At 44.5% G+C, this 27,241-nt stretch overlaps 1 protein-coding gene across 1 annotated transcript in view; it reads left to right on the top strand.

The window, feature by feature from the left end:
• Window positions 1-27,241, top strand: part of LOC135216773 (cyclin-H-like) — a 103,753-nt gene that overhangs the window by 57,635 nt on the left and 18,877 nt on the right. The window contains exons 3-4 of the mRNA XM_064252255.1: window positions 4,723-4,886; window positions 5,153-5,354. Of these exons, the coding sequence (XP_064108325.1) occupies window positions 4,723-4,886; window positions 5,153-5,354 (366 nt within the window). The remainder of the gene's footprint in view (window positions 1-4,722; window positions 4,887-5,152; window positions 5,355-27,241) is intronic.

Raw genomic sequence — 27,241 nt, 5'->3', positions numbered from 1 at the left:
TTTGCTCTTTCCCGGAGATCTGGAGTGTTGGGTTGGCGCTCCAGCAACGTTCACAGTGGGCAAACTCGACCCGGAGTGTGCCTCCACACAATTCAGTGAACATTTGCCTAAAATTCCGGATACCATGATAAAGGCGGAATTCGAAGCAAGATGTAGGCTGAGCAGGTCAATTAACTCGGTCAACACTGCAGAGTTGACAGCTTCTGTCTATGCAGAGGAGCCTCTATTCCGGGTCCTGACGAAGTCGCTGCTGCAGGCTTATGAATCGGACCTGTATGATTTCATAGTAGCTAGACGAGCCTGCAGGAAGCATGTCTTTGCTAGTGCCTCCATCAGGCATGAGCCTAACAAGCTCATAAAGGCATCGATCTGGGGGCCAACCTCTTTTCTGAGGACGTGGTTAACAGAACCTTCGTGTCCGCTGGGGACTTCCCTTCTAAAGGAAGTTCGAGACCCCCAGACCACAAGCCAAAAGTAGGAAGAGGCCTAGGAAGTATCAGCCTTTCCAGACCTCTCAGCCTCAAGCAGTGGTACAGGCAGTTCCTGTCTCCCAAATTAGTAAACCTTCGACATCTAAGGCACAACCACAACAGCAGTTTGTTCTGCTGCAGAGTCAACCGACTCAACAGCCCTCGAGTTCGGCTGCCCTTGGGACTTCCCCAGCCTTCAACGCTTCCTTTGAAACACAGGGGGCGTTTCGAGGCTATAATAGGCACGCAAGGGGTAGCAGAGCAAGAGGTGCTTACCGGCAGAGAGCTGGCTCTAGAGTTCTCTCAAGAGGCAGAGGCTTCAGAGGAGGCAGAGGAAGTAAGACCTCAACCAGTCAGTGAGTCTCTGCAGGTAGGCGGGAGACACTACCTCTCCCGGGACCATTGGACCTGCAGTACGTGGGCCCGCAGTATTGTATCGAAAGGTCTGGGGTGGAGATGGAAAAAAGGGCCTCCTCCACCAGTCAGTTTCCATCAGATTCCAACGATAGACCTTCTAGACTATGCCAAAGACCTTCAAAAGAAGGCAATAAAGAAAGTCTGTTACCTGAAATTTCAAGGACGTTTGTTCAGTGTACCGAAGAAGGACTCGGACAAACGAAGAGTGATTCTGGACTTGTCCCTTCTCAATTCATACATTCAATGCGACAAGTTCTGCATGCTAACCGTCTCGCAGGTGGGGACCTTACTTCCCCGTTGGGTCATCACCACCTCTATCGATCTTACAGACGCTTACTATTATGCACCAATAGCAAGAAACTTCTCTCTATACCTAGGCTTCAAACTAGGAAAACAAGCTTACTCGTTCCAAGTCATGCCATTCGGGCTCAACATAGCGCCCAGAATATTCACCAAACTAGGAGAGACAGTAGTGCAGGAACTAAGAGCTCAGGGGATGATGTTAGTAGCTTACCTAGATGACTGGCTCATTTGGGCAACCAACGACGAGGAATGTCGCAAAGCAACAGCCAAAGTAATAAAATTCCTAGACTACCTGGGTTTCCAGATAAACAAGGAAAAGTCCCGTCTCATTCCGGCATCTCGCTTTCAATGGTTGGGAATTCAATGGGACCTAACCATACACGAACTATCTCTTCCGCCGAAGAAGTGCAGAGAGATAGCGAAAGCTGAGGGACAATTCCTCAAGAACAAACGGGCTTCTCGTCATACCCAAGAGAGAATCTTAGGTTCACTTCAGTTTGCTTCAATAACAGATGTTCTGTTGAAAGCCAGACTGAAGGATATTAATCGGGTATGGCGGAAAAGAGCCAACAACAAGTTCAGAGACAAAATCTTGATTCCGCCAGTACTAGGGAAAAGACTCCGCCCATGGACGGAAGTCCGGAGTCTTTGTAAATCAGTGCCACTACAATTTCCCCCACCGTCTCTGATAGTCCACACGGACGCCTCTCTGAGCGGATGGGGGGGCTACTCTCAGTACAAGAAGGTTCAAGGAACATGGTCGACAACATTCCACCAGTTCCACATCAACGTACTAGAGGCAATGGCCATTTTTCTGACCCTGAAACGAATAGCTCCGGCCAGGAACATTCATATCAGATTAGTCGCGGACAGCGCAGTGATAGTTTATTGCATAAACAGAGGAGGCTCCAAGTCAAGCCAAATAAATCATGTGATGATTGCAATCTTTTCGTTGGCAATGAAACATCATTGGGACCTGTCAGCCACTCACCTGGCAGGAGTACGGAATGTCATCGCAGACTCACTGTCCACGACAACTCCCCTGGAGTCGGAGTGGTCCTTGGACTCAAAATCATTCAATTGGATTTGCCAACAAATCCTGGGCCTTCAGGTTGACCTGTTCGCCACGGAGTCCAATCACAAACTTCTGTGTTATGTGGCTCCCAATCTGGATCCTCTGGCTCACGCCACAGATGCGATGTACATAGACTGGAACAATTGGCAGAAGATTTACCTATTTTCGCCAATAAACCTCTTGCTGAAAGTTCTACACAAACTCAGATCTTTCAGAGGACAGATAGCATTGGTAGTACCCAACTGGCCAAAGAGCAATTGGTTTCCTCTTCTACTAGAGTTGAAACTCCATCCCAGACAGATTCCCAACCCAAAACTGACTGAAATAGTACAAACTCGGACTGTGTCAGCTTCCTCAAGAATTCTGAATGCCCTAACTTTATGGACTTCATGAAGTTTGCGGCACAGAAGGATGCTAGTATTGACCCACTAAACACCCTGTTCGTGGAGTCAGACAAAAGAGAATCAGCACTCAGGCAGTATGATTCAGCAGTAAGGAAGCTAGCCATCTTTCTAAAAGAATCAGATGTCCAAAAGATGACTACAAATCTGACAATTTCATTTTTTAGAACTCTGTTAAAAAAAGGTCTAGCTGCTAGTACCATTACTACGACTAAATCTGCCTTGAGGAAGATATTTCAGTTTGGCTTTAATATTGATTTAACAGATGCGTACTTCTCGTCTATCCCTAGAGCATGTGCTCGTCTGAGACCGGTAGACTGCCCTCACACGGTCTCCTGGTTTTTAAATGACGTACTGAGGTTGGCTTCAGATACTGATATATACATATACAACCCCTCTCAGGAAAACATTATTTTTAATGAGTCTGGCCTCAGGCGCCAGAATATCTGAACTGTCGGCTCTCTCTAGAGAACCAATCAATCATAGAGATTTCCTCCGGTCAGGAGATGTTCTGCTCTCTCCAGATCGGAAATTCTTAGCAAAGAATGAAGACCCACAAAACAGGTGGTCTCCATGGAAGATTGTCCCTCTTTCACAGGACCCATCATTATGTCCTATTATTACATTAAAATCTTATCTGGGCAGAACTTCTAAAAAGTCTTCAGGTCCTCTTTTTATTAGAGAGAATGGTGGAACCATTTCCTTGAAGGCCATCAGGCAACAAATTCTTAATTTTATTAAACAAGCCAATCCGGATTCAGTCCCTCATGTCCATGATATCCGGGCAGTGGCTACCTCAGTTAATTATTTTCATCATATGAACTTTGAGGATCTTAAAAAATATACGGGTAGGAAATCCCTGACAGTATTTAAACGCCACTATCTGAAAACTCTAGAGCAGTGGTTCTTAAACTTTTTATGACCACACCCCCTCTAAGAGTTGGTCCTGTCTTTCACGCCCCCCTTGCATCTGTGAGTAAAATTCCCTCCCAGATTTAAAGGAAAAAAAGAAAAAAGAGAAAGAGAAGGGGTTTTGAGGGATAGGGAGGGAGGTCAATAATTACAAAACATGGGAAGCCCAACGAGCTTAGCTAGAGTAGTAGACTCTAGGAAAGTAACGTTATATGGCGACACTTTTGCATTTTTTCATAAACTTCTGAATTTGAGTTCCTCACTCTTGTTAAGAGAATAACGAATATAATTTGAGAATTTAAAAAAAAAAAATTTTCCCTAGGGTTCGCGCCTCCCCTGGAAATTCCTGACGCCCCCCTAGGGGGGCGCGCCCCCCAGGTTAAGAACCACTGCTCTAGAGGCCCTCAAATATTTGGCAGTGGCTGCAGGGAACATTGTCTCCCCTGATATGGCCTAGTTATGTAATTCTAAATCTGTATTTTATGATTTTGCTATTAATTATCTTATGGTACTCACTCTCACCTAACTGCCTTGCTTGTAAGCCCTGCCTTTCTGCCTTTTGTTCTGGACTGGATTGCTCATCAACCCACTCCTGTACATGTACATAGTTCATTAATATGTTTGTTTTTATGTTCATTACAAAGGAAAAATCTATTTCTTGGGGGAAGACCTGTGTCGCCCAGTGAACCCATCCCTCTCTTTTTCCTTTTCCCCACCCTTTAGCTGGCTCAAGCTTGGGTGCGTATTTCAGGAATGAGGGTTATTGGCAGAGGTAGTAGTAGCAAGTGGAAGGTAGACGTTGTAACGGCACCTCTCTAGAGGGGGATTTCGAGAGAGGAGACATCTAATTGGCAAAGCATCTGTGATAGTGGTTTCCACTCGCCCCTGTGCTATACCGACACCCTATGAGGGTGAGCGAGCTGGAGGTAGTAACTGTGGCATTCCATATGGCTTTTTTCTCTGGTATATTTAGCATTTATTTATACCTAGAAATGAGTGCTATAGGGACATTTCACTGGGCGACACAGGTCTTCCCCCAGAAATAGATTTTTCCTTTTTCAAAATCCCTTTTTTGTGTCTCATAAATATTTTGTTGTAGAGCAAACTTCCTATTTGGCTTGATGTATTTTTTGTATTCAAACAGGTCCATTATTATGAGAATTCTCTGAAAGAGTTTTGCAAGAGATTCCGAGATCCTAGAGATGCCCGCATCAAAATGCCATTGTCTGTCATGACAACAGCTCAACATTATTTCAAAAGATTTTATTTATATAATTCAGTGATGGATTACCACCCAAAGGAGATTTTGTAAGTTTGTGTATATTCATATTGTGTTTGCCAGCTTCTTGAGGGCTGAGTTGAAGTCTCAATTTCTATTTTAATTAAATAAGTAAATAAAAGAATTGTATAATCATCTGTCCCCATTGATGGATACTACATATATGTTTATTAAATGGTAATTTTTGAGTTCATGATGAAGAAGCTACTATTAGCTGTTATCTAGATGTGGCATAACTCTTGGTATTGTGAATCTTTGATGCTATTCATGTACTTTTTTTTTTTTTACTTTTCAGAGTCACCTGTGTTTACCTTGCATGTAAAATTGAAGAGTTTTATGTCACCATAAATGACTTTGTCCACAATGTGAAAGGAGATAAAAAGAAAGCTGCTGAGATAATTCTGAACAATGAACTTCAACTTACCCAAGAATTACAATTCAATCTCATCATTCATCAGCCGTATCGACCTGTAGAGGGATTACTCATTGACATTAAAGTATGTATTTATTTAATTGTAACTCAGTCGGTCATGTATGTGCATATATTTATGGTCTTGAATGTCCCCATACTGATTAATCTTTTGTCTACCAGACAGAAGTAGTGTGTAGTTCTGAGATACCAAGGTTTTCTTTTGTAAAGATACTGCTATAGTAAGCACCTTGGGAAAAGCAGAAACCACTGCAAATGAATGCATTGAAAGCAAGGCAGGAACTAGGGGAGCAGCAGGAGCCTTATAGGCAAGGGAAGTGGGGTCATGGGAATCTTAGTTACTGAAATGACAAACTTACTTGTGGAAAGGGCAAAAATAGAGGTATTCATGGTTTTTATTATTATTTTTATTATTATTATTATTATTATTATTATTATTATTATTATTATTATTATTATTATTATTTTATTTATTTATTTATTTATTTTTTTGCTCTATCACAGTCCTCCAATTCGACTGGGTGGTATTTATAGTGTGGGGTTCCGGGTTGCATCCTGCCTCCTTAGGAGTCCATCACTTTTCTCACTATGTGTGCCGTTTCTAGGATATCACACTTCTGCATGAGTCCTGGAACTATTTCAGCGTCTAGTTTTTCTAGATTCCTTTTCAGGGATCTTGGGATCGTGCCTAGTGCTTCTATGATTATGGGTACAATTTCCACTGGCATATCCCATATCCTTCTTATTTCTATTTTCAGATCTTGATACTTATCCATTTTTTCCCTTTCTTTCTCTTCAACTCTGGTGTCCCATGGTATTGCGACATTAATGAGTGATACTTTCTTCTTGACTTTGTCAATCAACATCACGTCCCTGGGGTCTATTTTGCACGTATCAAACCCTATCTGTTCTGATCCCATAGTCCCAGAGGATCTTTGCCTGATCGTTTTCTATCACTCCCTCAGGTTGGTGCTCGTACCACTTATTACTGCAAGGTAGCTGATGTTTCTTGCACAGGCTCCAGTGGAGGGCTTTTGCCACTGAATCATGCCTCTTTTTGTACTGGTTCTGTGCAAGTGCCGGGCATTCGCTTGCTATGTGGTTTATGGTTTCATTTTTCGTATTGCACTTCCTACTTATGGGAGAAATGTTATTACCGTCTATCATTCTTTGAACATATCTGGTTCTTAGGGCCTGATCTTGTGCCGCTGTTATCATTCCTTTAGTTTCCTTCTTTAGCTCTCCCCTCTGTAGCCATTGCCATGTGTCATCGCTGGCTAGTTCTTTAGTCTGTCTCATGTATTGTCCGTGCATTGGAGGAGGGAGGAGGAGGAGGAGGAGGAGGGAGGGAGGAGGAGAGGAGGATGGAGGAGGAGGAGGAGGAGGAGGAGGGAGGAGGAGGGAGGAGGAGGAGGAGGGAGGGAGGAGGAGGAGGAGGAGGAGGAGGAGGAGGAGGAGGAGCCAAGTGCTTGACTCTTGACACTACTCCTTTCTGAAGGAGTTCTTGGGCATACTCTATCAATTCTGCTGTTGGTTGTTGATGGAAGGTTTTGGATGAGGGGGACCTTTGATCCAGCTCTATCCTAGACCCTTGGACACAATGCTCGGTGCCCAGTTGCTGAACCTCCATCTGTGTCGAAAGAGGAACAGTCTCTCTCCTACCTGAAGGTTCTCACTGGCTCAGGGAAGGGCGAGTCCCGCGCCCTCCTCGTAAGTGTTTACCTCGGCTGGATGCTCTTCCGCCGCCTCTCTGGCGGAAGGCACCTCTAGCTCTGCTACCCTGCCGGGGTTGAAAGCTGGGTAGACAGCATAAGAGGTTTAAACCTGCGCTTGTGGTTGCGCCACCAGCAGAAACTGTTGTTGTGGCTGTGCCTTGGAGGTAGACGGTTGCGGTACTTGCGATACCGGAACCGCCTGCATCACTGCCTGTTGCTGAGGATCCTGGAAAGGCTTGAATTTCCTAGGCTTCTTAGATTTCTTGGTTGAAGAGGCCGACTCTGATTTCCTCTTGCTGGTTAATCCCCAGCGAACTTTCAGACTCTGGTTGAGTCTGGTTGCCTCGCAGTGAACTGAGTTCACCACCGACTCTGGGAAGAGATTAGCACCCCAGATTGAAGCAGCCAAGAGCTTATTGGGCTCATGTCGGATGGTGCCTCCACCAGGACATGCTTCCGACAATTCTGCCTTGCTATGATAAAATCATATAAGTCACACTGCATTGTATGCAATTGTGACTTAGCTATGATCTTAAACAGAGGTTCATCTCCGTAGATCAGAGATGATACCTCCGTCATAACAAGCGTATTGAGGGACCTGGACAATCTCATTCGGGCGTCAAATTCAGCCTGGATGAGGTTGTCCGGAAGCCTGGGTAGTCTCTCACTGAATTGCGTGATAGCACAGTCTGGTTTGAGTTTCCCGGGAGATCCAACCATAGATCATCTGTTCCGGGGAGTAGGAGCGATGTAGGCTCCGTCTCCCGGAGCTGCGGCATTGGCTCATCCTTCATCGCGGCCTGAATTGTGAGCTCCGCTACCTTCGTAGTGAACGGGATGGGCATTTCCCCGTCCACTGTGAAGATTGTGAATGTGCTTTTAAATGCTTGGACCCTGGTATTGATACACTCCCAATTCTCCAGGCTCCTAAGCCATTCACGTTGGGCTTGATCCCGGGAGAGGATGACCGTCTCCTTTGGGATCTTGTCCTCTCTCCTCATGGCCGCTTCTGTAAAGCGGGCATAGCAGATGAAGGGGGGTTGCAGACCTGCTGGATGAAATTCGAAGTCCTCAAGCCTTCGAGTTCCACAGCCCTCCAACGTCAGCATCCCGTCCTTGAAGGGAGCGTGGGAAGCAATCCTCCTGGGATTACTTGCCGTGAAAGTGGGAAGAGTACTTGAGTCCGGCATGGTTTGGACTACCATGCCGGGCTGCGCAAGACCTGTCGCGGGGTTCTCACGGAGACCTGCGATGAAGTTCTCCTGAGTGACCAGCCTCTCCGAAATGGCTTGGATTGACTGTCCTGACTCCTCCAAAGAAGATGAGATTTGTGTGAACATCTCCTGGAACTTGTTTTGGACCAAGTTCCCAACCAGACTACCCATCTGCTGCATAATATTGGCCGAAATATTAGCAGTAAAGGTGTCTGGGTCGTAAGGTGCAGGTTCCACCTTCTCTTTGGGGGTCCTAGGACGGGCTCCTGTAGAGGTCGAAGGCTCAGGGTCGGGGAAGAGCTGAGCCTTGTCCCTAGAAGACTTAGACTTGGAGCCTTTTGAGTATGAAGTTGTTCTAGGCTTCTCTCCTCCGGGATGGTGAGCCGAAGTTTTCTGAGTGCCACTAGAACTCGACTTCTTCGACAGAGTCTTTTGAAGCGTTTTACATTCACGCTTGCCTTTAACTTTAGGGATCATCTGGGCGGACTTCGGTCTGACCGATTGCCCATCCCCGGGGAATCCCTGGAAAGAAGTAGAAGAAGTAGCAGGGGAAGAAGCTCTAGATGGACTCAAGGGGAGACGAGACCTTGAGCCCCTACTAAACCTGCCTCACTTACATTCCTACCTGTGGCGTCTACCGTCATGGGCTCGAGGTCAAGGTCGAGCGCTGCTACTTCCTGCAGGACTTTCTGGTTCGCAGGTTCCTCCGAAGCCAGAGTGACCTGCTCTTGAATGGTGGCTATCAGAGGAGCCGCCGCTTCCGGGTCGACGTAGGAGGTTGGCTTTCCGCCGGGGAAGATGAGGGTGGCCATCTCCTTGGCCAAAATGTAAGGTTGTCTCTTAGATACATTCCGACAGAATCTGCCAACCCAAGCCTTCAAGGTGGTTTGAGCGGCGTCCCTGACCACCTGAGCACCCTGAAAGAGAGGGCTAGTATTAATACTTAAGGCTACTTAAGATTAACTTTAAATACATATAGTAAATGATATATCACGAATTATGTTGGTCTATAAAAATATGACAAGGTTTAGTATCCGAAGGTGTACTTACTCCGAAGGTGACCTGATCTACTAGCTTGTAGCAGATAGTACAGCTCTCATGGTGCCAAACCGCCAAATCGCCTTACCGGATCGCACAGGTAGCGTGGGTCCGGCAGACCTCGTGGCCACAGGGGTCTTGGAGTATGGCGTTGCAGCCCGACTCCATACAGTGGGTAGCCTGTAAGTGAAATGATATCAACACTAACTTTCTGGACTAAGTCCATGATGTGATATATCATAACACCGGAGTGCACCGGAGTTCATAGACAATTTTAAGGCTCAGTCTCTACCTGCTCTTCTGGTGTGTAACGTGGTGAGTGTCCGATAGGGTTGGTAAAACTTGAATCAGTGTGTCTCCGGCGTTGCCGGAGGACTAAATATCACCAAGACAGTAGTACCTAACCTATACGCCGGAGCAAGGAGTACTAGGACGGCGGGTGAAGAGCAGGGGGGGACCAAAAATTGTTGGCGGGGTGGATAATTCCGCCGTAAAAAACTTAAAATTAGAATAAGTAGGTGGTGAAACCTGGATGGTGAGCGAGGTCTCCGCCAACTTAGACTAAAACAATTGATGTAAAGAATAAACGTAAACATGCATGAAGTATCAAAAGATGCCGGAGCTTTCCTACAGTCACTGGCCTTGGGGTCTGGCGATGCCGGAACCCTGATCCGCCGGAGCAGGAAGGGTGATGACTCGGGATAGGAAAGCTCGGCCTGAGAACCGAGGAGAGCTGAGTGCAACCGAGCCTGGTGGCCAACCGAGGCTCGGCTAGGCAGGGAACCCCCCCAGTACTCTATGGTGAGAGCGGTGTGAGCCGAGCCAGCACCGCGTGTCCTGCTAACTCCCGTATCCCCCGCGTGGTGGGGGGTAAGAAGGGAGGGAGCTCGGATTGGTTGCCAGGGAAAACGTGAACGAGCGTATCTCCCCCCCTGGAGGGGGGAGTAAGCGTGGGGGACTGACGCTTGGTGGCTCATGGTGATCGCCTGGACCCTTCTCGGTCATGGAGAGAGCCACGCGGTGAGAAAGACCATGCGATCAGAGGTGGCCTAGGCCAGCTCGAACCGTCTCAAAAGCATGAATACAATAACATCCTAACAAAACGGGGGAGAAGGAAGAAAATTGAGGATAAGAGAAAGAACAGTCCTGTAGAAGCTGGGTCGGGCCAACCAAGAAGGGAGGGCGACCCAGCAACTCAAAGCAGCTGGCCTATGCTGATACGTAGGAACGTAGGGCGGTGGCCAGGGTAGCTCAGGACCAAAAAGAAAGGACCTAAGTCCTATATGGAGCCTATCAAAGACCTAATACAAAAGAACATGCATGCATGAACTCTGAGCTGATAGGAGCGATGTAGGCTACGAGCTCGTGCGAACTCACGTGAACCCCCGTGTTTAAATAAATGGGTAAATAATCACAATAATACGTCAATAATGCATAACCATAGTAATAAACATGTACTGCTAAATCATTCGAGCACAAACGGTATAGAAGACCGAGAGTAGCACGAAACAATGAAACACGTGGGAGCGAGGGAACAAAGCCGTCCGGGACGCCGTCTTTAATAACCGAAATAAAATGGTTAAACAGGCCCTTGCTCGGCTAAAATTTACATGAAACATTACTAGCAGTACTTAACTTGGATGCAGCAATAGCTTGACGTTCCATGATGAAATAGGATAAATCCAGAGCGAGCACAACACAGAGCATGAAAAAACGCGTGCGGTCTGGATCGTGCTAACGAAAAGGAAGCCGTCAGAGGCGCTAGTAGTAACGGTAGCGGGGAGTGGGCCTTGGATCGGCTCCTCTCTGGTAGAGGGATTTTGAAGAAGGATGAATCTAAATGGCAAGAGACCCCTGGTTGGGGTTTCACTCGCCCCAGAAACCATACCGACACCTTTATATATAAGGTGAGTGAGCCAGAATATTCTGGCATTTCCATTTTAGCTTTTTTCTCTGGTATGTTAGCATTAATTTACCTTAGAAATGTGTGCTAAAGGGACATTTCATGTAGCGACACAGGCTGAGCCCAGAAAAGTGAATTAGATAATTCACCAACAGAGGAGAAACACCATTGCTTAGTGGCATAATGTTTGGGAAAATTATGCCATTGTTTTTAAGACCAGTCCTTGCAAACTGTGTAAATAAGGACAGGAGAACACAATAAGAAGGACATAGCAAATAAGGGTGCTTTCTAAATGAATGGTGACATGAAAGTACTGCAGGATTTATCATACCAACTAGCACAAGTACCTTGAGGCATATTGACAATGATACATATTGAAATGCCAACACAAAATACACATTGTATTAAATATAAACAAAATTACTTAGTAGGCTGAGAAGAAAATGGGAAACCAAAAGGTATCTGATACTTTAATAAAGGCAATAAGGATTTGAATCCTTAAGTAAATATATTGTGCAAACACTGAACCCAAGGGGAGGAGAGAGAGCTATGTAAACAGTCCAACCATGCAGTCAACAAACCCCAATTTAGAAATAATGGGAACAAGCTAAGCAAAGGAAAGCAATTGAATAAACTCTGAAAACTACAGTGACAGAAGTTTTGGCGTTTAGTAAGTAAAAACTCACTGAAAAATCGGTAAAAATTTAAATCATCACACAAAGATGCACTGTAAATAATATTTTGTCAATGGCACATCACTAAATGCAGTAGGAATACTGATCAGTCTTGGAAAGAATGACAGAATGTCGAACCACTCCTGAGTTGAACATAAGAATGAATATTAGTTCTGTATCTTATCTGCAAAGATTTGGGAGTTGGTCAATCATGTGCTGAAACAGTTTGCTTTTAAATTCTTCATGCTTATGAATGCATTCTGCAAAGAGAATTTAATGAATTATGGGTTTGTATAAGCTATTTTATTGTGTAGACTCAAGTCATTATAGGCTTATTAAAAAAAACAAGAGCTCATTGCAGTAGTATTTAGTTGTGTGTTCATACAAGGACAAACAATTGCTTTACTTTCCTTATCCTTGGGTTCAGAACTGATGAGGGCTCATTCTTGTTTTTAACTGTTTTCCAACTGGTGAAGGAAGATTATCCTATTGTTAAGACCTCAGGTTTGTTAGCTATGAAAATTACAAATTGATTAGAAATTTTTTGTATTTATTTCCTTAGTAATTCATGCCTCTTCTCTTTGGTACTTCCTGGGTGTTGCCTAGCATTTTACCTGCTATATGCACCTTGGAGGAGTGTCAATTGTTCAGAGAACAACTACTTAAAATAAAACTTTGTGCCTTGCAATTACTATATTAGACTCTTCCCATGTGTTTATGTTTCCAGCATACTGGGCAATATGATAAACAAAGGGAGAATTACAAATTAGCTAGTGAGTGTACAGTATGAAAACCATTTACAGTAAGAAAACCAGATCTCTGTCTCCAATCTTGATAGTTGCTGAATTTAAAAGAAGGTAGAGAATCCTGTGTGTTTCACTATGTTTACTAAGAAGAGAAAATCATAGCTTCCATCTGGAATGACTACCTATTCAGAAAGAATTCTTGTGTCCCAGACTAGGACAGCAGGTCATGACAGCCTTGAAGTCAGTTGACAGATAACTCCAACTATAATTTCCATGGACAGGAAAAGGAGCAGGGAGGTCAAAGCATAATGTTCTTTGAGTCCAGTAATAGCATGCCTTTTGAAGGAAGATTAATTCACATCTGGACGATTAATTTTTTTTTGAAGACAGAAATCAGTACTTTGTCAACAAGCCACAATCATCCAGTTTTGGCAGCATTTTTTTTTTGGTGAGTCAAATTATCCTAACAGCAACCAATACTGATGTTAAAATGCCATAAAAAGTGCCAAGTCACATAAAACAAATGTTAAGATATATGAAATAATATATACAGTAATCCCTCACCTATCACTATTAATGGGGACCAGAACCGACCGCGATAAGTGAAAAACCGCTAAGTAGGGTCCCCCCTATTTTTTAAATGCGTAGTATACAGTCCATTATCCACACTGATAACGCATTCTCCAGTTGCACAATCCTCTTATTACGAGGAGTCACAACACGCTTAGTGTCCTTGGAGAACGTTATTGAGGCAGTTTTATGGATTTTTAATTCGTCTTTTTTTATGTAGCGAACCGTTGATTCATTCAGTCCGTACATGCGGGCAACAGACGCATAGCTACTGCCTGCCTTAAGCATGTCCAATAATTTCACTTTCTCGTTCACCGTCGTCATTTTTCTCTTCTTCTTGGGTTTACCAGAAGATGTAGAGGGTGTAGGACGTTTAGGAGCCATTTTCAAGGGCGTCACAAGCACTATTTTTGCACTAAAAAAGCACAAAAGAACAGTTAAAACTTTCACGCGGCAAGAGTAGCGACACGAGCGCGAGAGAACAATGAATGTGGTCTTCCTTCGCTGGGCGCTTGGCAGGGAGAGATGTTGGGTAACGCGTCACGGCGGCTCGGCTAATCAGCTTACGAGATTCAGGAGCCGAGATGGCCAGCGAATCAGAGTGGTGGATTTTGAGTTACGCCCCATCTCCGTGTTGATACCTGATGTTCTAATGTACTCTCTGCCTTCTGCTAGCGCCCACGCCATTTTTTCTCAACTTTGAATTTTTGATTAATATTTTTTTAAAATCCGCGATGCACTGAGGGCGCGAAACTTGAGGCGCGAAGTAGCGAGGGATTACTGTAGTATGTAATGAGATGTACAGTAAAAACAATTTACAGCTAAGAAAAAAAGACATAGAGATAAAAAATTAGTAGAAAAGTGGAGTCATGTTAAGACAAATTTTAGAAATAATATACTAGCTGCACTTTAATACAGTGGAACCTCGACATACGAAAGTCCCAACTTACGAAAAATTCAAGTTACGAAAGCAAATACGAAGATTTTTTGCCTCTGCATATGATAATAATTCAGGTTACGAAAAGTTGTTGCTGTAAAGTCCCGAGATTCGCTCGGACCACCGAGAACAATTTTAAAACTGGCGCGCCACCAACTAAGTAGACTCGCCACCATCCTCCCGCTCTTCCACCCCCAGATGCTGAGGCCTTGCCGAGGATGGGGAGCTTAGGGTTCAGCAGTTGGGCCCTGATGCCTGGTGGGAACTGCTTTCTCGCCGGGCCTTGGTGCCCAGCTGTTAATCCAACTAAATAAGTCAGCCCTTTTTCTACTAAAAACATTTCATCTTTCTGCCTTCCTCCCCCTATAAGGTATGGATTCTATGATGATGACTATTGGCTTGGTTTTGGACATGATTTAGTCTAAATCTTGGGATTTGAAGGAGGGTGAGGATGGACGGCATGCCACCTCACCCGTAGAACTCTAGTACCTGACGTGGTCGAGTGAGGGGAAAGTTTAATGTCAAACCCTATCCTCAGTGCCGGGTCTGATCTCAACGGACATCATGACGCCTTAGCACTGGAGATAGGATTTATATCCGGTAATTACCCCTAGGACGACCCTAATTAAAGGGATGACCCGTCCTCTAAGTGTGACTCCATGGTGGGTATGGGGAATATCTGGATGAACTATGTATTTTACGTTCTATGGCAACCCCCCCTGTTTCTGTTGACGACCCTATGCTTTCATCGAAGGACTTGTCCACGGAACCCAAACTTCAATTTTTCATGGTCGGTCCCCAGGATCAATGTAGTATCCCTGGGCCGAATGACAGATGGATACAGTTGACGACCCAAAAGAATGCGAGTAGGTATAATACAGCCAGGAAATCTAAACAAAAAGCATCTGGTTCCAGTATTGTCACACTGGAACCATTTGCCATGAAGAAAAATAAAAAGTATGAAATAGCTCCTGGGGTCTTTGTACCCAATTCCTTTAATAAGTACAGGTGGCCCTCGGTTAGTGGCAGGGGTTTCGTTCCTGGCCGCCAACGCCAAGCGATTTTTGACGCTGAGCGATTTTAAAGCCTACGGCCACCGCACACCTTCTTTCGAAACTTTAGACCGGTCAAAGGTGCCGTAATCCCACAACGGAGCAATAAGTAAAATTATATTTAAGCAGTATAGTACTATAGAATTTACTGTACAGTACATTATAGCGTTGTAAATACTGTAAAGTGAGAAAAGCCTAGCTTTAATCCTTTGGGTGTCTAGAGTATGTAAAGATATAATAAAGTTTATACAGTGTACAGGTAGCTGTAGTGTTCAAGTTACGATCATTAGTCTTACGATAGTCCGATTTTATGAGAGATCAAATTACAATGGCCTAACTTTATCCATCTTCTAGTTACATAAGTTCAGTAACAGCAAAAGAGAATGATGAAAGTATGGTTTTAACGTTATACTCGTTGCGTGAACGTGTACAGTCACGAACAACCGAACGAGAAACTACTTTTTTTTTTTTCTAAGTACAACCGAACTGGATAACATCCTTTGGCTTGTATTTCAATCATCGTACTACAGTACAACATTACCGTAGTTGTTATAAATGGCGTTATGTACAGAATAGAACTGAGATATCTTAATGTAATAACTTTATTCGCTAAAGATCAAAGATCAATATAGATTAAAGATCAATCGGGAAATATATACTGTTAAATTTGAACCTAGTTATAACTGAAGCTGCGAAAACTGTTCAAGCTGCTAATGACTATTATCGTACATCGGCAACAAGGATAAAACTGCAGTAAACGTATGCCATCAAGCACAACCGTAGATAAAATTGGGATAAAATCATTTTAATCAAAACTACTGTGCTTGAAAGAACACATTTTACTGTTGGTTTCACGCCTATATAAGATTAATAACGTAAAGTTCTTATTACGATTATATAAAGGATTATTGCGAATGGAATCACGTAATTTTTTACGCAATAAACATGCCGCCAACGTAATCTGTTAACGAAAAAAAAAGTAGTTCACATTCACAACGAGACATATTCAAAAAATATTTCCACCTAAAAACACGGTGTCTAAGGATCTAGATATTTGTTTATGCTAACTAGAAGCAAGAACATTCGCTCAGAATTGCGTTATGGTGAAACAAACTCGTATTCATCAGCTGATTTCAAACCACAACATTGGCTGCTCCTCGGAATACTGGCTTAAATTTGCCGTAGTATTTTAAAATACAATAATATGAGAATACATACAATATTCTTGGATACAGTGAAATAATGTATAACTTTTTAAAAAATTTATGGAAAAGATGCATAACTAATAAAATAACACAATTCATTTTTCGGAACTGGCGGACAAGAACGAACATGAAAAAACATCCCCTGACAATGTGGAGCGTAGTTACAAAGGCTGCCTTAATTTGTATCTTATTTCTGTACAAAAATGAAAATACCTTTACGTAATATATTTTCATACACATTTTAAACATAAAAGCATAAACATTTAAAAAATCGACATATCGATCGCTAAATTTGCACTCTTTTTAACTTGATATTTTCGGAAGAGCGGCAGACGGCGGCATACAAGAACGAACTTGAAAAAACATTATAGTCGATATAATGTTTTTGAAGGGCAGTTTCAAAAGCTGCCATTTTATCTTATTTCTGCACAGAAATAAAAATACCCTATTCGTAATACATTTTCATACACATTTTAAACACAAAAGCATAAACGTTTATAAAATCGACACATCGATCGCTAATTTGCACTTTTTTTAAATCGATATTTTCGGAAGAGCGGCAGACGGCGGCTCACAAGAAAGAACATGAAAAACATCGTATTTGATAACATGAAGGGCAGTTTCAAAAGCTGCCTTTGTATCATATTTCTGTACAGAAATAAAAATACCTTTCACGTAATACATTTTAATGTATGACACTTACCTGGCAGGTATATATATAGCTATATTCTCTGTTCCACCTGGCAGAAATTTTCAAAACTCGCGGCAAACGCTAGTAACCTATTAGTAGTTCATGCAACCACCACCCCGTTACCGTGGCGCTAGCGCTAGGAACCGTTCCCAATTGGGCCAGATTTTCTCTGCTAGCCGAACCGGCAACATTGTTGGTGGTTCCCTGCTAGGATTTTCATTCTCGTTGCTGACTTTTCATGGATCTTTGGTATTGTACTCGGAAACGTTAGCTTGGCATTCGCTTTGGGTTGTTCTTTAAAGATGTCTGATACTGGAAGTATGTTTAGAGTTTGTGTAAAAGAGGGGTGTAAGGTAAGGTTGCCGAAAGCTTCGGTCGACCCTCATACCATTTGTAAGAAGTGTAGAGAGAAGGTGTGTACTTGGGAGAATAGGTGCTTTGAATGTGAGAATTTATCAGAGAAAGAATGGAAGATATTTATGAAATATGTTGAGAGACTTGAGAAAGATCGTGTAAGGAGATCTGTTTCTCGTAGTGAGAAGTCGAATTCTTCTAGTAAAAGGAGTGAATGTATTTCCTCTCCAGCTCCTTCTAACGTAGAATTGGTAGTTCCTTCTCCCCGGTATCTCCTGCTCCCGCCGCTGTATCGGAGGAGGCGAACGATACATATTGTGAAGGTGTTTTTGCTGCCCTTGCGTCCATGGGCGACAGATACAGCGACTTACGGATAAAGTTAGTGCTTTTGATGTCAGTGAAAGTGTAGTGGAGGGGGCGTCTGATCGTCTCTCTCGTGCTCCTAGACCTAGACCTCTGTCAAGCTCCCAGACCCAAGGGAGAAGGCATGTCGACAGTCGAAGGGAGGCGAGAGAGGTTTTGTCGCGGTCAGGCGTCCCTTCGAACAGTCCTGTTGCAAGTCCCCAGGCTGTTGCAGTTCGCCGCAGAAAAGGCGTAACTGGGAAGTGTGCGTCCTCGGATGGTTCGACTTCCGAGCGGGAAGTCGGTATGCAGTTGTGTCTCGCCCCCTCAAGAGGACTTTCAGGACGTCAACGGCTCTCGAGAGACATGCTCAAGATCGTGAGCTTGGAGTAGTCCTGAGGTGTTGTCCTCCTCGGAAGACGGGGACCAGTTCCGATCAAGAGGAAAAGGATTTTCGTTCTAAAAGAGGACTCAGGGCGCACTGGCGCTATACGTCCTTCTCGTCCTTGGATTTCGATGAGAGACTCTCCTCCATCTTCTTGTGTATCTTCCCCCTCGTCTTTCTCCGTCGGGTAGAGTACAAGATCGCTCTCCGTTACGTCGCAGTCCCGCTCGTAATCTTCCTCCTTCGTCTTCTACCATTCAGGAAGATAGTACGAAGGGTTTCTTAAGGGAAATGCAGTCCAAGCTGGCAGTTCTTGTGAAGTCTTGGGATGCGCCTGGGCAGGCATCTTCGAGGCGGAAGGACGATTTCCTTCCCGTTAAGTCTTCTAAGAGGGAAGACAAGGACGCGTTCGCCGAGGACTCAGGGCGCACTGGCGCTACGAGGACAGGCGATCGCTTGGTTATTCAGGACGCAGGACGCAGGAAGTAGAAAATGGTTTCGGAAGAAGCAGGACGCAAACGTCAGGACGCGGGATCAATTGTGGACGCAAGACGCAGGCGACAGGAAGCAGACGTGTCTACGATGGACGCAGGACGCAGGCGGCAGGACATCGAGAGGCGGCAGGACGCCGATTCCTCGTTAGCCGCAAGACGCAGGCGGCAGGACGTTATTCCTTCAGCGAAGCGTCAACACGACAATGATTTACAAGACATTTCTTCAGCAGAAGAGGAATTGGAATTAGTTGAGGGAAAGAATACGGAACCTTCTTCAGATTATAAGGTTCTGACTTCACGTCTTCTTTCTGTTTTTGAAGGGGAATTCAAACCGACAGCTCCGTTATCTCCCTTATCACAATTTTCCAAGACTAGGACTACAAAGAAGTCCTCTTTCCTTAAGATGACTCTGTCAATTTCGGCGAAGAAGGCCCTTCAACGTGTGAATGACTGGATGAAGGATAAGAAAGAAGCGGGAAAATACTCTTTTGTTTTTTCCTCCAGCTAAGTTAGCATCGAAGTCAGGAGTATGGTACGCTACTGGAGAAAGTCTAGGCCTGGGAGTACCTGCCTCTTCCCAGGGGGACTTCTCCAGTATAGTAGACAGCTCACGCAGACAGGCGTTACAGTCTGCTAAGGTCTGGTGGACGTCTTCAGAGTTTGACCATCTTTGTAAAGGGATTTTTAGGTACTTTCGAAGTCTTCAATTTCCTGGATTGGTCTTTGGGAGCACTGGCGAACTCCCTAGAAGAAGAGGATTCGCAGGATATAGAAAACAGCTAAGAGCATTATGTCCTGCATGGACAAGGCTCTGAGAGACGGAACGAATGAACTGGCTTCTTTGTTCACAGCAGGAGTACTAAAGAAGAGATCGCTGTTGTGTTCTTTCACTTCAAAAGGAGTTTCTAACTCTCAGAAATCGGAGTTGCTGTTCTCTCCCCTTTCGAAACAGCTGTTTTTCCTTCAGAGGTGATTAGGGATATAGCTCTCTCCCTTTCTCAGAAGGCCACTCAAGATCTTCTCTCGTCTTCAGTTAGGAGTTCTTACCATCCAAGTTGGTTAAGAATAAAACTTCAAAGGATACTAGGCCTTCGCAACAGCCCTTTCGAGGCAGAACATTCGCTCGACCCGCCTTTAGGGGTAAGAGAGTACCCACTAAAAGAGGAGCCAAGACCGCCTCTAAAGAATGAGATTTCAGTCCTCCAGACGACAGTGGGAGCCAGACTCAAGGTTTGGGAAGTTTGGCAGAACATGAAGGCAGATCCCTGGGCTGTCAACGTAGCTCGGGAAGGGTACAAGATTCCTTTCTTGAAGAGACCTCCTCTGCAACATCTCCGAGAGCCCTCCGGGCAAATTACAACGATTTAGTGAAGAAAGCGGCTCTGTGTGAGCAAGTAGCTTCCATGCTAGAGAAAAGGAGCCATAGAGCCTGTTCTGGATCACGAATCTCCGGGATTTTACAACCGGTTGTTCCTGGTTGCAAAGTTCTCGGGAGGTTGGAGGCCAGTTCTGGACGTGAGTCAACTGAATCTTTTCGTAGAAAAGACCAAGTTCACTATGGAGACGAACGATTCAGTACTGGCAGCGGTACGTCCAGGGGACTGGATGGTGACCCTGGACTTACAAGACGCATACTTTCATATTCCGATTCATCAGGAAGCAGGAAGTATTTAAGGTTTGTGATTCAGGACAGGGTCTTTCAGTTCAAGGCCCTGTGCTTCGGCCTTTGCACAGCCCCCCAAGTGTTCACGAGGATGATGTCCAATGTGGTGAGATGGTTGCATTTAAGAGGGATCAGAGTGTCTTTTTATATGGACGACTGGTTGATAAGATCCAATCAGAAGTCAAGTCTGGAGGACTTGAATCAAACATTGAACTTAGCAAAAGACCTAGGTCTGGTAGTAAACATGGGAAAGTCTCAATTGGATCCCCAACAACAGATAGTTTATTTGGGGATTCAGATATCGTCAGTGACTTTTCGGGCTTTTCCGTCCCCCGAAAGGCAAGCAACCCAATGCATTCGGAAGGTGCAGGACTTTCTAAAGAAGGACCGATGCTCAGCAAGAGAGTGGATGAGTCTACTGGGCACACTCTCTTCGCTAGAGAGGTTCATTTCTTTAGGAAGACTGCACATGAGACCTCTACAGTTTTTCCTGAAGGATTCATGGCCAAGAAAAAATTGCAACCGGATTCCTTCCAGTTTTCTAATTCCTGCCGAAGTAAAGGAGGAATTAAATGGTGGCTAACTCCAGGCAGGTTAGCAAGAGGGATGTCGCTTCAGCAGAAGAGCCCAGACCTCGTCTTGTTTTCCGACGCGTCTGACGCGGGTTGGGGAGCGACATTAGGCCCTCAAGAGGTGTCGGGACTTTGGAGCAAGAAAGAAACAAGTTGGCACATAAACAGGAAGGAACTGATGGCAATTTTCTTGGCCTTGAAGCACTTCAGAGAGTTGATCGAGACAAGACAGTGCAGATCAACTCGGACAACACACGGCTCTGGCATACATCCGCAAACAAGGAGAGACTCATTCTTTTCCCCTTTACAATCTGGCAAAGGAAGTTCTGCTTTGGGCGGAAGAGGAAAGGGTCGTGCTACTCACCAGGTTTATACAAGGAGAGAAAAATGTGAGTGCGGACCTGTTGAGCAGAAGAGAACAACTTCTCTCGACGGAGTGGACGTTGCACATGGAGGTTTGCCAGAGCCTGTGGAAGTTGTGGGGCGTCCGGTAGTAGATCTGTTTGCGACAGCCAGAACAAAAAGGTTACCAACCTATTGCTCTCCGGTTCCAGACCAGGAAGCAGTGCGGTCGACGCATTCCTGATGGATTGGACAAACTTAGATGTGTACGCTTTTCCTCCGTTCAAGATACTGGGGAAAGTGATGAAGAAGTTCAGGGAGAGCCAAGGGACGAGGATGACCTTAATAGCCCCGTTTTTGGCCGGCCCAAAGTTGGTTCACAGAGGTACTGGAATGGACAATAGATACGCCAAGGACTCTTCCGCTAAGAGTAGATTTACTCAGACAACCCCACTTCGACAGGTTTCACAAGAATACCCTCGCTCTGGGTCTGACTGCGTTCAGACTATCGAAAGTCTTGTCAGAGCGAGGGATATTCTAGAGAGGTGGCCAGGGCAGTGGCTAGAGCCAGAAGAAATTCAACAATCACAGTATATCAGTCGAAGTGGGAGAATTTCCGGAAGTGGTGTAAAGAACAGGAAAGTGTCTTATCCAGTACCTCTGTGACCCAAATCGCAGATTTCCTTCTATACTTGAGGAAGGAATTGGGCTTGTCAGTTTTCGACAATCAAAGGTTATAAAGAGTATGCTAACCTCAGTGTTTAGGGACACGAGGTCTAGACATCTCGAATAACTTAGACCTTAGAGATCTGATTAGGTCATTTGGTACGAAGAAACAACCACAATGCAGGCACCTGCTTGGAACCTCGATGTGGTCCTGAAGTATTTAACTTCTAGCAAATTCGAGCCTTTAGAGAAATCCTCTCTGAGAGATGTTGCTAAGAAAACTATCTTTTTAGTAGCTTTGGCAACCGCTAAAAGAGCTAGTGAGCTTCAGGCTATATCGAAGAAGGTGGGATGGAGACATGGCAACGCAGTGTGTTTCTTATTCCAAGAAGGTTTCTTGGCCAGAATGAGAATCCAGCTAATCCTTGGCCAAGATCCTTTGAAGTTTTGGGTCTGTCTGAGTTAGTGGGTCACGAGCAAGAAAGAGTTCTCTGCCCAGTGAGAGCATTGCGGTTTTATATGGAAAGAACAAGAGATATCAGAGGGAATTCTGATGCTCTGTGGTGTTCAGTTAAAGACCCCAGTAGACCCATGACGAAGAACGCTCTAGCCTTCTTCATGAGAGAGTTAATTAGAGAAGCTCATATGTTGTGTCAAGAGCAGAGCTTTGGTATTTTGAAAGTGAAGGCTCATGAAGTCAGGGCAGTTGCGACTTCATTAGCTTTTAAAAAGAATTTAGCCCCTCAAGGAAATTATTGAATCCACATATGGAGAACTAATTCAATATTTGCGTCTCATTATCTTAGAGATGTTCAGACAACCTTTGATAATTGTCAGACGCTAGGTCCATACGTGTCCTCTGGTACAGTATTGGGCAAAGGAATTACTACCCCATAACCTTCTTTTAAGCTAGTTGATTTTATTAGGTGATGGTGTCTGTGTTTGTGGTCGTCTGAGAAAAGTGTTCGGTACTTTTATCAGTCTTGTTAGTATTATCTGGTGATGGTGTGTGTGTAGTTCAGGTAAATGATCTATGACTAGCTTGAATGCCGTGGCATAAGAGGCTGTACGGTTCTGTCAACACATTGGTCACGTCCAGTTGTCAGTTCCAGTCTTAGCTTCTTCAACATACAGGACACTTCCGTGTTGAGAGCTACTAAGGTTTAAGCAGGCTTAGAGGCAGGACCTATGAAGTCAGCTACCTTAGCAGGTAAGGAACCTAGAGTTTTAATAAAGGGATTTTGACGAAGGAAAAATCTATTTCTGGGTGATTGGCTCGTGTCGCCCTATGAAAGGATCCTTAATATCATTCTTTCTAGGTAAAATTAATCTAAAATTACCAGAGAAAAACAAAATTAAGAAAATGTCAGTAAAACTGACTCGCTCACTCTTAAAAAGAAGTGTCGGTATGGCAATAGGGCGAGTGGGAACACTACCACGAGACATTCACCAATTAGAACTTCCAATCAGAATCCCCACAAGAGAGAGCTGATACCAACGGGCGATGCGGCCGCTACTACTACTACTAGAGACGCCACGGACACAGCGCCCCTAGCGGACATCCTTAATCTAAAAAACATCTTGTCCTGCAGGGGGGGGGCAGACAATACAGGTGGGTTTCATAGGGCGACACGAGCCAATCACCCAGAAATAGATTTTTCCTTCGTCAAAATCCCTTTTCTGGGCTCAGCTCGTGTCGGCCTATGAAAGAGTACCAGAGAAACAGACAAGATGGGAAAAAAGGACAAATGAAAAGCAGTTGTAAAATGAGGGATATAATATAAGTAAATCAATCACAGCATATAAACTAAGTACTTAAGTCTAACTTATTCTAAACAGTAACATAAAAGAAAGTTAGTAATGTAAAGTACTTAAAATTACAGTAAACACAGTAAATTATAATAATGCAGTGTAATTTTAACAAAATAGATTTACTTAGATAACTTATTTACAAAATATACAAACACATTGTGTCCTACCCTAGCATAAAAATAAGGTAGGTACACTGAAGTACATTATCAGTACAAAGTGTGTGGATGTCCCTAGCAAAAAATAAGGGACAATCCACTATATGATTTCAGCGGCTAAGGCTAGGATATCCGAGTAGCATGGCGATAGGGTGAGGCATGTTGGATGAGGTAGGTAGAAAGGAGACCTGGATCTGTACTACAACTACTATACAGTATCAGGAGAAACAATGTTTCCCGCTGCTACTGCTGAAAATTTTAAAGATTCCAAGGACTTTAGATAATGACGTTTAAAGACTGTCGGAGATTTCCATCCAGTATACTTTTTAAGATCCTCAAAGTTTCATATGTTGAAAGTAATTAATTGAGGTGGCTACTCCCCTGATGTCATGTGCTTTTGGGAATGAATCAGGATTGGCTTGTTTAATGAAGTAAAGGATTTGTTGTCTAATACCTTTTACTGACAAAGTACCACCTTTTTCTCTCATGAAGAGAGGACCTGAGGATCTTGAGGATGTACGAGATAGAAAGGCTCTTAAAGTTGATACTGGGCAAAGAGAAGGGTCTTGCGAAGTGGGATGACTTTCCAAGGGGCCCACCTTGCAAGAGGATCCCTCATTTTAGCCAAAAACTACGATCCGGAGCAAGCAGAACTTCTCCTGAGGGGAGGAATTCCACATGACCCGCATCTCTGGATAGAGCCGACAGTTCTGAAATTCTAGCTCCTGAAGCTAGGCTTAATAAGAATATGTCTTTCTAAGAAGCATTATGAATGTACAAAGACGAGTTGTCAGTATCTGAAAGCTAGTTTGAGGACATCATTTTAAGAACCATGAAACTGCAGTAGGCTTTGAGAAGGTCTAAGTCTAGCACAGGCTTTAGGAATAGACGGTGAAATAAGATTCAGGTCAGATCTATCTGAAAAACCTAACTGAAAGATCTTCTTCAAAGCCGATTTATGAGTAGTAAATAGTGCTAGCTGCTAAACCTTTTTCAAAAACAAGGATCTGAAAAAGGATATAGCTAGATTAACTGTCATGGTTGTAGTGTTTTTTTTTTTTTTTTTGATTTCTTTCAGAAAAGGATGCTAATTTTTTAACAGCTGAGTCCATTGTCTAATAGTTGACTCTCTCTTATCTGATTCTAGGAAGAGAAATATTTTGTGGATCAATATTAGCATCTTATTAGCCGCAAACTTCATGAAGTCCATAAAGTTAGGGTCTGAAGAATTCCTGAGGAAGCGAACACAGTCCCCCTCATTTGTACTGATTGTGACAGCTGGATTGGGAATCCGTTGAGTCGGAGACCCAATTCCAGAAGCAGAGGGGGGGGATACCAGTTTTGCTCTTGGGGCCAGTCCGGTGCAATCAGAGCTACTGTTCCCTTGAAAAGTCCTCAGCTTGCTTAGACTTCAAGAGGAGATTCACTGGAGGAAAAACATAAATTTTTTCTCCACTGATCCCCAATCTAACGCCAGGGCGTCCCGTGGCATAAGCCAGAGGGTCAGGTTGGGGGCCACATAGCAAGGGAGCTTGTGGTTCGCTTGTGAGGCGAAGAGATCTACTTGGAGACCCTGGGACTCTCCGGCATCCACTGGATGACCCGTCGTCTAGGGGACCATTCTGATTCCAGAGGGACTGACCGGGACAAAGCGTCTGCTATCACATTTCTTACCCCCGCCAGGTGAGTGGCGGACAGATGCCCATTTGTGTTTTTGTTTGCTAGGGCAAAGATGGCTATCATGACATGGTTCACATGCTTGGATTTGGACCCTCCCCTGTTGATGCAATGAACTACCACTGCACTTGTTCCAAAACTAGCCTTAGATGAGACTTTTTCGGGGGGAAGCAGTCTCTTTCAAAGGTAAGAAATACTGCCATTGCTTCCAGAACGTTTATGTTGGAGCTGGCGAAAATTGAACTGACCAAGTACCCCTGGAAAACCTGTTTTGAACTGAGAATATCCCCCCCACCCACCCCGGACAGGAGGCATCTGTGTGAATGGTTAACACTGGAAGGGGATATTGAAGGGTACCCGCTTGGCTAAGTTCTTTACTTTGACCATGGACGGAGTTGATTGCGAAGGATCTGTGGAATTACTGACAACTTGTCCTCAGATTTGGCGTTTGCTCTCGATCGCCAAACTCGATTTATATCTTTTAGCCTTGCTTTCAGGAGGATATCTGTCCCCACCGAAGCAAACTGAAAGGGACCCTAGGATTCTTTCCTGGCTTCTCCTTGATGATTGTTTGCAATTTTGAGAATTGTCTGACAAGATTTTCTATTTCCCTTTCCGTTTGGCCACTGGAATTTGACAGATTGTGGGAAGACAAATCCCATTGGATTCCCAGCCCCACTGAAAACGAGACTCGGGGTAAGTCTGGATTTCGTTTTTGTTTATCTGGAACCCCAGATGTTCCAGAAAGTGAACTACCTTTTTTGGTGGCTTTAAGACATTCCCCCCCTCGACTGTTGGTGGCCCAGATCAACCAATCGTCGAGGTATGCTGCTACCATGATTCCCTGAGTTCTCAATTGCTGCACAACCACTTCTGCTAATTTTCGTGAATACCCTGGGGGCTACATTCAGACCGAAGGGCATCACTTTTGAATGAGAATGTCTGATTCCTAGCCTGAATCCTAGGAATGGCGGAAGTGTCTGGCTATAGGGATATGATAGTATGCGTCTGTAGATGATGGAGCAGGTGACGGTCCAACGCGGAAGTAAGGTCCTTACTTGCGAGAGGGTAAGCATCTTGTAACTTGTCGCAACGAATGAAAGAGTATTAGCTTTGACAAGTCTAAGATTACCCTTCTTTTTTGTTGAGCCTTTCTTGGCACGCTGAATAAGCGACCTTGACATTTTAGATGCTTGACTCTCGCATAGCTCCTTTTCTGAAGGAGTTTCCTCCGCATAATCTTTGTCAGTTCCTTGATGTATTTTGGCGGAATGATTTGATTGGAGGAGGATCTTTGATCCAACTCCAACCCAATCCTTTGGACACTATGCTCTGGTCCCGCCCAATTGCTGAACCCCCACCTTTGACGGAAGAGGAACAGCCTCCCTCCTACCTGGGAGCCTCATTGTTGATGGGCGGGGTTTGACCCACGCCACGCCCTCCTCTGAACTGCTTACTCCTTGTCGCCCTCCCTGCGCCACGCTGGCGAAAGTAGCCTCTCGCCCTACCTCTCGATTGTCTGTTAAGGGAGGGTAGCCTGACCTTCATACGTAGGGTTGAAGGCCGGCGAGAGTGCGTAGGAGGCCGAGGTTGTGATTTGAGGAGACAGCAGGAGGATGGGCTGGTTCTGCTTAGAAGTAGAGGTTGTCCCTGTTGGGTAACCGGGACGGGCCTGAACAAAATTTGCTGCTGCTGCTGGTGTTTCTGGTAAGGCTGGAACCTTTTACCAGACTTCTTTGGTTTTCTT

The sequence above is a fragment of the Macrobrachium nipponense genome, chromosome 6 (genome assembly GCF_015104395.2).
Source record: "Macrobrachium nipponense isolate FS-2020 chromosome 6, ASM1510439v2, whole genome shotgun sequence".
Classification (NCBI taxonomy): Eukaryota; Metazoa; Arthropoda; class Malacostraca; order Decapoda; family Palaemonidae; genus Macrobrachium; species Macrobrachium nipponense.
The sequence above is the reverse complement of the archived record's forward strand: the minus strand, read 5'-3'. Positions and strand labels throughout refer to the sequence as shown.